General features: G+C 32.7%; 2 protein-coding genes across 3 annotated transcripts; both read right to left on the bottom strand.

The window, feature by feature from the left end:
* Positions 1–268: 268 nt before the first annotated feature.
* Positions 269–2292, bottom strand: LOC100783054 (probable galacturonosyltransferase-like 2). Of its 2 annotated transcripts, XR_005891965.1 has the most exons (2): positions 802–2292; positions 269–511 (listed from the first exon to the last, which is right to left on the bottom strand). XR_005891965.1 is itself a non-coding variant. In XM_041016364.1 (1 exon), exon 1 carries the CDS (start codon positions 2040–2042, stop codon positions 987–989), a length of 1056 nt encoding a protein of 351 aa, XP_040872298.1. In that variant the 5' UTR covers positions 2043–2292; the 3' UTR covers positions 681–986. The 2 variants fall into 2 exon arrangements, 1 of the variants encoding a protein (XP_040872298.1); XM_041016364.1 differs by lacking the exon at positions 269–511 and having other exon boundaries at positions 681–2292.
* Positions 2293–10639: 8347 nt separating this feature from the next.
* On the bottom strand, positions 10640–12051 carry LOC100814783 (E3 ubiquitin-protein ligase RNF185). The gene is made up of 2 exons (XM_006573541.2): positions 11844–12051; positions 10640–11521 (listed from the first exon to the last, which is right to left on the bottom strand). Exon 2 carries the CDS (start codon positions 11497–11499, stop codon positions 10807–10809), a length of 693 nt encoding a protein of 230 aa, XP_006573604.1. The 5' UTR covers positions 11500–11521; positions 11844–12051; the 3' UTR covers positions 10640–10806.
* Positions 12052–12663: the final 612 nt, after the last annotated feature.

Below are 12663 nucleotides of genomic sequence, written 5' to 3'. Positions count from 1 at the left end.
AAAAAAAATAAAAGTTAGAAAATAGTCCGGTAAGTCAAATAAAACATGTTAGTGTTAAAGCCCGGTTGGTTGTTCTTTTCTTTCTTTTGCAAAGCTATAGTTTCTCTTCTTCTTCTTTTTGAGTAAAGGGAGGTGTTGTTTTTATTTATTCATTCGTTAAATCTCAGTGCGTTGTATTATTCATAATTAACTAAATATTCCGTGTCCCTCTCGGTGATTACTTATTTCTAGCAGCAATTGACTCCTATCTACTACGTATAGATTATTCCAACTTCAAATTCAAATTTTGTGTTATAAAAAAGAAGATACATCAATCATCGTCAATGTGGTCAAAACATTCAAAAGCAATGTTGGGCTTTGGCCAGACAATAGAAGAGAGAAACGAGCGATTCACTTGGACAAGAAAAATATCCAAATCTCCACACGATCGTTTTCAGATCCGTAGCCATGATAACAAACCCAACGTCACCGACACAATAGAACACACACTCCCTTTTCTTTTTTTCCTCTCCTACATGGTGAATAACAAGTTTCATGATTGCCCACTCCAATTCCACACGTATTACTTCTCAATTATCAATTTCATATATATACTTTCAACAAAAATAGAAACCTAGCATAACGCAGGGGTAAAAAACAAAAAACACATTCAAGAACAATAAGTGAAGAAACAAACTATATTAGAATAAAAAGCTTTGCTATTTGGTTCATTTCAATGTTAGTACTTAGTAGTTACTACATTAGAAGCCGTAACGGTAACAGTCTTTCACTGGCCCACAAGAAAGGGTTAAAAAAAAGTACCTGGCTGTACAGTGTAAGATCAAGGAGTGACTCCAGCGCCAGCTCCGAAGGACAAGCCATAATAATGCCATATACATTATACACCAGTGCTAAATCAAAACTATTCAGCCAAAAAAGAAAAAGAAAAAGATAATTGAGTTTATTTAAAAAAAATAAAAATAAAAATGTAGTAATAATTGGGCGGGCTAGGCTTCAAGAGCGAAAGGAGTTAGGAGAAGATCGTAGGGAGCCCATAAGGCATCCAAGGGACAAGGGCGGTTGGCGTCGAGGCGGGCCCAGGGCTTGCCCTTGCCACTCCAATGCAGGAGGCTGACCGGGCCCGGATGCAAGTCTCTGCAAAGCCCGCGGAAGTTATCCCCGCCGAGGCCGTGTTGGTTCCACCTGTGATCCACGGGGACTATGTTTCCCGCGAAAACGAGCAAAAACGGAGGCAACGATCCGAGTTCGTAGATCCGCATTCTCTTCTGGAGCTCCATCCACTCCTGGATCTTGGTGGTATAGTCCCCGGCACGCCAGCGTTGCAAGTGAATGACCATGACGCCGGTGTTGAAGTAGCAGGGGGTGCGGCCGGCGAAGGTGAGGGAGAGGGAGGGGTTGGACCAGAAGGATGGGGTGAAGTAGGCGCTGAAGTTGGCGTTGCAGTATTCGGGGGCGGCGAGGACGGTGTTGTTGTTGTCTCCGAGGGGGGTGGCGGCGAGTTTTGCGATGTCGTCGACGAGAACGAGGTCGGAGTCCAGGTAGACGATTTTGAGGACGCAGGAGGGGAGGAGGTTGGCGAGGTAGTTGCGGGCGTAGTTGAGGGGGCAGTCCAGGGCGGAGCGGATGGAGGTGGAGATGAGGCCGGAGACGGCGGCGGCGTCGTCGAAGGGGTAGATTTGGAATTTGAGGTAGGGGAAGGAGGTGGAGAGGGTGCGGTTGAGGAGGGAGGAGGAGGCGGCGGTGACGAAGTGGAAGATGATGTTTTCGGGGCAGGAGGAATGTTGGAGGACGGAGAGGATGGCGGCCATGGAGCCGCGGAGGTAGGTTACGTCCAGGGTCATGGCCACGTGGACTGCCTCGTCGGAACACGTGTCGGTGGGTGAGAGGCGAATGGTGGGACAGCTGGGGGAGTTGTAGAATTTGGGGGCTTGTTTGAAGCGTTGTTGAGTAGTGGATGTGGAAATGATAAGGAGGAGACAGAAATGAAGGATTAATGTGAAGAAATAATATTGGTTGGGTTTGGGTGCAGCACTAGTGGCCATGGCAAAAGGAGCTTCCAAGTTTTGATCTAAATTCTCTTTCTCTTCTTATCAACCCCACTTGCTTCAAAAACACCCGCCTTTATGCATATTCACTCAATCATCTTCTCTATTTCCCCTTCAATTCGCCATATTTCTACGCCCAATTAGTTTTACTCTATGTACCTCTTATCCCTGTATTTATATTCTGGGGGTGCTGCTTTAGGTAACATCTTTTACAAGGAGTAATTCTAAGAAATTATTAATTATTCTCTTTTACAAGGAGTAACCTTATTTGTTTTTCAAACAAACATCCTTCTTTTTTTATATAAAAAAAAATTATGAAATGTTGATTGGAAATTATCAGCATTTCCTTATGAATTTAATTTATTTCCCTTAATTAATATACACCTGAAATTAAAAAAAAATCTTTAAATTGGAATTGCATTGATGCACTCTAAATATATTCATAATGGAAGAAGATCAAATGAGTTCCATCTTTTCCTTGTTTCTTCTTTCTAACAAGTCTAAAGCATGAACTACCCAATACATTATGAGGATAATAATGTGAATTCGAATGTTGTCGGCCCTAAAGAATGAAATTTAAATAATATTAGACCACTACTCTTGACTGATGCCGTGAGAGTTAGCTTCCTTAAAGTAGTTTCCTGCTCTCTCCATTTACCCAAAATTACAAATAATATGCTTTGGTAGATAAAAATTGGAAGGATTTATACAACCATGCTCATCATATCATTATTAATATGAATATTACATCTTTTTAAACCATTTCGTCACTTTCTTTCCTCTCTTTTTATTAGTTAAACCATCCACGTCTGCGGAGTATTACTTGCATCTCAAACCAACAGTTCTTGGTAGGGAAAGATCACTTTTATGACTTGCTATATATGTATACGTATCCACAAAAATCCAAGTGATCGAACGAATCAACCGATTCAATTAGCATCGTGACTGTTTCCTACCCGTCTTTATAAAATTAAGCAAGATCTTGGAATTACCTTCTTTTTTTAGAAAAAAAAGAAAGATGATAATATCATTTTATTCATAAACATTAAACAAAGCTTGGATACAATGAAGAAAAATACGGCTGCTAACATAACATCTCGGAATTACCTTGTGCATATATTTTTTTAAAGGAAAAAGTTAAATAAACACCTCAAAAAAGCGAGTAAAAAATATAGGTATGATACAATTTTTCATCAGATAAAAAAAAGAGATAAAGAAACATGAGAGTGTTTGTATATCATTATTTTTTTTTTCAAAAACATATAACAACAACATTATTTGAATAAAAAATAGGAGAATATATATTTTTTTTAACAGAAATGAATATGATGCCAACATGTAGAAAACTAATAATAATATATAAAGAACAAATTTCGCACGAACTCTTTTTTATTTTTATGAAATGCATAAAGCAATATACTCTCTTTGTTTCTAATTATAATATTTTTTTCAAAAATTTATTTTTCTCTTTTTATAAAATTATATTCTAATTTCTAAATGCATTATTTTTTCTACATATTTTTAGTTAATTATTTTTCATCCAAACATTAATGAAAAAAATTAAGTGAATAGAGAGATAAGAAAATGATAATTTCAGAATGATAGTATAAATAATTTACAAATGTAATTTAACTATTTTTCTCAAGAAATATAAATTATTTAAAATGGTCTTATAATTAGAGACTAAAGGAAATATGCGTTTAATTTTTAACCAATAGCTTATCAACAGTTACACACGTACACTTAGATGGAATACAACGCCCTAGGTTGAATTTGAAAAAAAAAACAGTCAACTTGCTTCGTATATCATTTTACCAAACATTTTCCTACCATTTTTCATATATAAAATAAACGAGGAAGATGTAACATTACAATTAAGAAGGATGTAACTATAATTAATAACTAAGCTTAAGATATGTTAATGTAATGCTACTCTTTTTAATTTAAGATACTATAGATAAAATATTTGCAGAATAATTAAGAAAATTCGCCAAATATTCTTAATTATAAAAGAATATAAAAATATTTGATTATATTGTATTTATTTTATTAATATTTGTTAGTTTATTTATTCGAAATAATAAAAGATAATGGTGAAACTAAAAACTAATTGATTTTTTTTAAAATAATAATAAATTTAAAACAATCTAAAAAAGACTATCATGACGATTATATATAATTAAGGAATTGGGATGCACAAAGGAGTCATTTGCTCCGAGGACAAAGATGGGCACTTGGTAGCATATTACTCAAAATTTGTGATTAAAAACTTAGCTAGACCACCTTCTTTATTTAATTGGCAGGTTGCAAGTAGCTTCACAAAATGGTGGCACTTAAACATGAAATATCATAAAAATATAAAGAAGGGTGAAACCGTGATAGAAAAGGTGTTTTGGTGTTGGTTAATTTCCAAGGGAAAGAGACGTCCAAGCTAGAGATGTCGTAAGGCATGGACTACACAGTGACAGCTTCTCTTTCTCAATCGTGATTCGTGACCTATAGCTGCTTTCGTTCTTCAATTCTACTTCCATCACCAAGTCCATGACCTGATGTAATTTTCGTAAATTTTCCTCAATTATGTTTTCTTCAAGAGTTCATACATACTACTTTTAGTACTTTACAAAAGCGTCACAAATAAAATCTCATCCATTAAAGAACAGGAACACGCAATTTAAGCAACAGAATCAAATATAAGCATAACTTATAGTAATTGTTTGCAAACAATTATCTTTTTAATCCAAATAAGACATATAATAGCATTTTTAATTGAATACTAATTGTTTACTTTTATGTAAAGGAGCAAATATTTGTTTTTAACCAATAAATAATGCATCAAAACCTTAAACTATCATATATGAAGATAGGTGCGTTCTTTGAATAGATCTTAATATTTTAAGATATTAGTCTACAATTTTTTACTGATAAATATTTTGCGTTAAAAAAAATTTGATCTAGGTTTCTTCTTATCTCTCCTTTTTTTTTTTTTTTTTTTTTTTACAGAAATCTAAGTTTCTTATCTGATTGTACGCTGTTTGTTATTTAATAGAGTAACTTTAAGTAACACCATACATGTGCACCAAGTTTTTCAATTTACGTAACATGGTTTTTGGGATTGGGGCAGAGATTCAATTTATAGATTAAGATTAAAAAACTTTTATAACCAGCATTTTGCATTTTCCCAAATCCGAATAGTCAGCCCTATAAGTCAGGTTCCTTTTGTGGAGCTGGAATTGAATATAGGTGCAAAACAATGCATTTTATTTTTTTTGGTTACAAAAACAATGCATAAATTGATAAATTGGTTACGACTAATTAATATTTTTATTGTCTTTTATTTTCATTTCCATTTTAGTAAATCCTTTGGTTTATTTTGATAGTAAATATTTTTATTAAATTACAAGTATCTTTTGGAGATAATTATGTTTGAATTGGGTAATATACAGTTATGAATAACAAAATTTTTCCTTCAAATATTTAAAGTTGAATAATAGTTTTTCCTTCATATGGGAGACACAAAATCAAAAACTAGTTAAATTGAAATAATGTTATGTTAATTAATCCACATCCTCGATAGTTTGATAGTAATTAATTTAATATCACTCAGTGATTTTGACTTTTTTAGCATAAAATTATATTCTTGTAGTAAATTTGAATTTTTTAAACAGAAATGATAGCTATTGTGCCCTTTTATCTCATTGTAAAATTTAATATTATAAAATTGAATTTTCTCTCTTTTAAAAATATTGAAAGTTACTTACTTTTTAATTAAATATAATTTTTTAATATTAAACATCTAATTTTATTTTTTATTTATAGTTTTCATTTTTTCTTATATATTGTTACTTAAATTTTAACACACCTGAACAAGTAAACATACATGCAGATTTTATATCATTTTTATAAAAGGGCGATAATGAAATTTGAGAAATTATATATGACAATTCAAATAATTTATTTACATAACTATTTTCTAACTTGCCTTCTCGAGTATGCAAGGCCTTTTTTTCGTCTTTTTCGGCCTGTTGGTACTTGTCGAATTGAAACTCGATAATCAGAAGATTCGCCAACATTACCTATTTTATTAGTGGATTCGGGGCAACGGGTCTCCTTTAATTTGGTTCTTCAGTGGCTGGTGGACTTTGATATCACTCATGTTATCCTAGAGGTGTTGTGGACCTCCTCTGTGGTAATAAGCCAAACTTAATTACCAGAAGTTGAATCCATTATCTTTGACTGCAGAAATATTTTGTGCCAATTTTCTCACTTCCAAGTTGAGTTTACCAGAAGGCAAGTTTTCCAAGTTGAGTTTACCAAAAGGCAAGCTAATGTAGTTGTTCATTCCTTAGTTAGAGTTGCTATTTCTAAAGCTACTCCTTACTCTTATATCATCAATGTCCTACTTGTATTTCTCCTGTTTATTACAGATGAAATGTGTTGATTGATTCCTGTAAAAAAAAAAATCTATTCTCTAAAATTAAAATTCTTATGGGTTTATTATATTTCTATTTAAAAAATTAAAATATTTATGATCGATGATAAATTAAATTTTTGTTATACTTTTCTTGTATGACAGGTAATTTTGTCATAGTTTGACAAAAAAAAGTTTATTTTTACCTTTTCTGCATTTTCATTTATATTTTAATTTTTTTTTTAAAAGTCACCGTAAAATGTAAAATCACTCATTAGTTAACTTAAAACTACAAACTGATGAAAATTTATAAAATTCATATTAAAAGTTATAATTTCATTTTGAAAAAAAAAATACAATAATACGGTGCAGCAAAGGACTTAAAGAGTTCTCTTCTCTGGTAATGTATGCACACTTAAATTGACTCTGTGGAGCTTTCGGGAAGACCAATGTTTGAATACCATATGTCTGATAAATTGGCCCCACTTCCTAATAAATGAGGATTGATTTCTGGTTCATCAACCTTCATTTTCTTTTCGAGCTCGTTTCTGCCAACTTGGGCCTAATCAATCTGCATCTTCAATTATTTGAGCGTTGAATCACGTCCAGGAATTCCTTTTCTTAAATGCAACGTCTATAAATTTCCTGAATATTTTATAAAGATTTTTTTTCTTTCAATAACAACCTTTTTATATTGAAGAAACGTTGAGTATATTATAACATATTTATAAATTAAATAAATAAAAAGAGAAGGAAAACTGTTATAATTTACATATTATTTGTCGGTAAATGCATTGTACTATCTTTTTCTTTTCATTCTTTGAAAGTAAAGGTAGAAATGAAAAGTTGAGTCAAATTTGATATAGCTGGACTTCGTTTGACTTGATCTTTTTAGTTCAGATTTAATTTGATTCTAACTCACAAGTTATTAAATTTAGTATCTCAAATTACATAAACTAAAAACCAAATAATATAACTTACTTATATTATTAATGATACACATATAAATTATATTTTTTTCATACATGTAAGCGTAACGAATTCTTGGACATTATTTATAAGATATTTGACCCAGGTTTAACTTATTTATTTGGTGAACTCAATTCTAAAATCAATTCATCAAGCTTATCAATTGATTTCATAAATAATTAATAACTTATGTTGAATTGATGAGAAATTAATTGATTCAATAACAATCCTACATAAATAGATTATGTTCTTACAGTGAATTAGGGTCTATTTGATTTGTTAAATAATTTTGTTATACATTTGATTTGATAAAAGGTTATGGGACAACTTAAAAATGAAGAGAAGATAAAATTTTCAATGTTATTTAGGAAATTATGGGACTACTTTTTGTCACAGGTATAAAATATTAAAAAAATACTCTTTTGATAATTGAAAAAAATAATATGACCAATGCAATCATTTTAAAAAGGAAATATTGATTTTTTTAATCTAATCTCTCTTTTTTTATTTCGATAAATTCATTAAATTTGATATCAATTATTTTAAGAGAATTAATATTAAATATTTTAGTAAATTTTATATTATTTTAGTTATGTTGTCTATTATTCGTCAAATAATATACAAAATAAAATATTAAGATGTAACTTTGTTTTTGTTAGTTTGTTTTCTTGTTCGGTCTAGTATGATAATTTTAAGGAATCCTTATTCTTTTAGGATCAATCTCTCCCCCACCCCCTCTCATAATTGTTATCAGCTTTAAAACTTTTAAATGTGAAATAAAATTTTAACATAAAGATGTTTAAAATATGAGTAGCAATAAAAAAAAATGTTAGTAATTAATACACGTATCAACGGTGTAAAAATTGTATATATATACTAATTTTATTAATCCTTACAATAATTAACTTGAAAGTTTTTTCGCTGGAAGTCTGGGCAAAGATCCCCAGGACCAGAACTAAATGTTACTAAAATGCAACCTGTTTACATGAGCATTCTCCATAAAATAGGGCGCAGCAAAAGCTGGGAGAGAATGAAAATACACACTATCTCTACTTAAAGACAAGCCATGATTAGCAAAGGAGTCAACCAAATGGTTTGACTCCCTCCCAACATGCACAAAAACACCACCACAGAAAGCAACACCCTTGAAAGTTAACTATGACTTCTAATTAGTTAACGGTATAAAAATAGTGCCTAAATTTTAAACCAGTCAAATTTCATTTCATTTTCTAAAGTCTTAGATAAAAGGGTGTTTAACGTTAACCTTGAAAATTACACACACATACATGGACGTACATAAGAAAGAGAAAGAAAACATCCTTAAAAGGAAAATAGTTACGGCTCAAATATCTTTGAATTGAAATTCTATTTGAAATATAATAAAAAATAAATTTTTTTAAAAAAAAGTTACGTGATCAAATAATGTCAAAATATTTCGTTAAAATCATATCATATTGGATTAAATATATTTTTTTTCTTATAATTTAGCATTTTTTTTACTTTTTAGTCTTTGTAAAATTATTTTTTTTATTTCTTGTAAATTATGTTTATTTTCTTTTTAATCCTTAAAACATTTTAGATATCACTTTGATCAATGAAAAAAGTGTTATTTAAAATGTTACAAGAAAGAAAAATAAAAATATATAATTTATAAGAATTAAAAAAAATAATTTTATAAGAACTAAAAGTAAAAAATACTAAATTGTAAGAACTTATTTGTCCACTCATAGCAAAAAATATCATATTTATCTACTAGTTTAATGAAAATCAAAACGTAAAGATTTGCTTAATGGTCTCTCTTATACTTTCACCTTTATAGTTTCTTGATTTCGCCTACATGGTTGATTGGTTTTCTTCTTTAAATCGAAATGTAATTGGGAACATAACAAAAACGGATTCGGGATCCTCTCCTGTAACAGGAGAGGCCATTTTGAAAAAATTTAGCAAATTCATTAGTTTAAAGCTTACTTTAAGGCCGACTGAAATAAAAATCAACTAAAACTTATTGTAATTACATGATTCAATAACAACATCCAAAGGTACATCGTAGTGCTACGCCGAGAAACTACACATGTGGGTTTGCCAAAAGACCATCCAATATCCATGCTGCACATTTTCATTTATGTTTCTCTTCTAAAAAATGAAAAACCACATTGCTGAACGTAAATTAAGTTTTAAACTAATGAAAATGGCTAAAATTTTTCAAACAGGATCTCTCCTGGCACAGGAGAGAACCCAAATCCAAAAAAAAAAAAAAAACACAACACAACATTATGCTAATAATATTTAAACTGTTGGTGTCTAGCCTTTCATTAGCTTCTTTTTATACTCAATAAATTAAACCTTCAACCATTATTAGTAAAAATCAGCTACATTCACCCTAACTACCGCATCCAAAGAAGTATCATGACAACTCCCTTATACATATAATAAACTTTATATCCGTCTAGGCTTCTATATGCAAAAGCTTTTTACCCTTTCATTCAATGAAACAAGAGTGAAAAGTTTAAATTTGAAATGAAAATAAAATAAAAAAAAATTGAATTTTTGTTCTAATAATATGCCGTTCTTCCTCTTTTCTTTCCACTTTCTCTTAAATCTATTTCCCTTCTCTATGTTCCTTCCCCTCCTCCAAGCATACCAATAAAAATCAGAAAACTCTGAAGATTATTCTGTCCATTACTCAATCCAAAACAGAATATCTATGCAAGAGGAAGATGAGATAAATATTGACTCCAGCATCAAAGCCTCTCTATTTATACATTGATCTCTATTGGAATTAGTCTTAAGAGCAAAGCTAGCTACATGCCTACACCACGCTAAATGAATTTAGTATGTCTCCAATGCAAATCCAAAATACAACCAAAGCAAAAATATGTAAATCTAGTAACATAACCCCATCTTGAATATTGGAAACATCCAAGAGTTTCCATTTGTTTGAAACCACGTCCTCAATTTCCGTTAGGAAGGAGACAAATAACATTGATAAGTTTCAGTTATCAATCACAATAACTCTCCAATAATGAGATACTAATTGTCAAACCAAAACTTGAGCTGCTAATGACCATGGGCAGCACAGTGAAGCTACCAACTATTATTCCAGATACTTGAAAAATAAGCCACTTTTGTGAGACCAACAACCAAAGGTTTTAAGACCAAAATATAGTATCAGATTGAGAGAAGCTACTAAAAGACAGAAAAAACAACAGGCAAGCGATAAAGACAAATAGGCAGCATTCAAGTTTACTGCAGATGCTTATAATACAGTTAATAAAGAGCCAAAGTGGCAGCATTCTCAAGCATACAATTCCCTCATAAAGCCAGTTAAAATATTTACACAAGCAACTCCTTAAGAAGCATTGTAACCTCAACACAGAACGACCATTACCACACAAAAATAACCGTAAGAAGGACAAGAAACCCAATCAACATAAGCAGATTCTTCAAAACATTATCCTCCTGCCGCTGCACTTGACCAGTTGCCTGCGTAAAACCCCGCGTGTTCCCTCCATGAAAGCCATTAAACCCAAAGGGATAACCAGACGTTGTCCCATAGACAGTGGCATCCTGAAACCCATGGAAATGAATGTTGAGTAGGGACGGGATAAACCCGCCAAAGGCAGTGGAAAGCGTGAAGTTTCCAAATCGAGCAGTTGCCATAGGAATGAACCCTCCCATTAGTCCAAACCCATAACTCCCGAAAGGGTTAGCCTCAGGAGGTGGCGGGGGTGGCGCGGTTTGCGGCCTCTGCCCGGAAGGACGGTGGGGGATCTCCATTCCAGGATATGACTTGGTCCTGGGATCAGTCTGTGTTTTGCCCCTTCCATAAAGAGGAACCAATTTCTCTTCCTGCACAAGGGCCTTGCAAACAGGGCATTCCTGAGAATGGGAGTGATGGTGGAGCCACCTATAAAGGCATGGCCAACAGAATAGGTGACCACAGAGTGTGATCACAGGGTCTTGCGCCAAATCGAAGCATATGTTGCATTCAAAATCACCGGCATCGTTTGAACTGTTCCCCGAGCATGATGGGCTCGGTGCAGACGCTCTCGTTGATTCACCAAAACCACTCGTCATTGGCCAAACCCCTCACTCAGATCTTCACAAACAAAATTAATTAAAATGTCACAAAAAAGAAAAAAACAATCACCATACGCTATATCGCATCATTGTCACCAACAAGGTTATACTAAAATACAAATCAGCGAATTGCACGAAAAGCAATCGAATAATCGACGTATAAATCTAGGGATTGAACGTGGCAATTAGTGGAACGAGAAAACAAAAGCAGAAAGAAAAATATTTTAACGAAAGAAAAACAGATACAGATACAGATCTCGTCTCAGAATAAAAACGTAGAAAATAAAAAATTAAAAAACATGAATTGATAACGAAATAAGAAATCTGAGAGAGAAACTTACAAATCGGTTGAGAGAAAGAATTGGTAGGGGAAGGCAGAAGAATTTTGATTGGAAAGGGTAAATCTTGCGATGCAAAGCCCCAAATTTGGTTTTCACCGAAAACCTCGTGGAAGTTTCCAGGTTCCTCTACATTTTTTTTTTTCTCTCACCTTATTTATTTATTTGTTTATTAAGGTACTAGTAGTATTTTGGTCTAATCTAACTATTCCTTTCTCTTTTTGAGGGGTCTATTCTAATTATTATATATCCACTATTCTATGAATAATATGCTAATCGGCCAATTTCCTTTGAAGTCAAGGTAAGTACTTTATGCACCCAATATTTGCTTTTTATATCCTCATGAATCCATAATGCATTTTGTATTACGGATTTCTCAATCCAAAACGTGGTACAGTGGAATGGTGGGTTTGCTGCAATGTGGAAGTTCGTGGGTCACAGTGACACGTGCGGCGGTGGTGGATTTGGTGCAGAGTCTAGGTGGCATTGGGTGGAGGGGAGATGGATGGTCAAAGAGGTTTGAAGGAGAGGTGACTAAGGTTTATTTGGGAGAAGAAGGGTAAGAAGGAAATATTATGAATTTGAGGGGTGTAACATGAAAAAAGTGGAGTACATAAAGTAATTTCCTAAAGAGAAATCAATGGATCCACCGTACTTATCAATCGGAATTGTCTTTCATTTTCAAGAATTACTTTCTGCACCCACAATTATAATTAAAGGACACATTTACCTTCTATGCGTGATAGTCAGCACTCAGCACCCCTTCCCTCACTTTCACAACCCTGGCCATAAACCCAACATCACTGCATCCCACCTCTAAACC

The sequence above is a fragment of the Glycine max genome, chromosome 1 (genome assembly GCF_000004515.6).
Source record: "Glycine max cultivar Williams 82 chromosome 1, Glycine_max_v4.0, whole genome shotgun sequence".
Classification (NCBI taxonomy): domain Eukaryota; kingdom Viridiplantae; phylum Streptophyta; class Magnoliopsida; order Fabales; family Fabaceae; genus Glycine; species Glycine max.
This window is presented reverse-complemented; position numbering and strand designations above follow the sequence as displayed.

Excerpts from the sequence above, each read along its gene's own strand:
- LOC100783054 (XM_041016364.1), bottom strand. The coding sequence starts at position 2,042 with ATGGCCACTAGTGCTGCACCCAAACCCAACCAATATTATTTCTTCACA.
- LOC100814783 (XM_006573541.2), bottom strand. The coding sequence starts at position 11,499 with ATGACGAGTGGTTTTGGTGAATCAACGAGAGCGTCTGCACCGAGCCCA.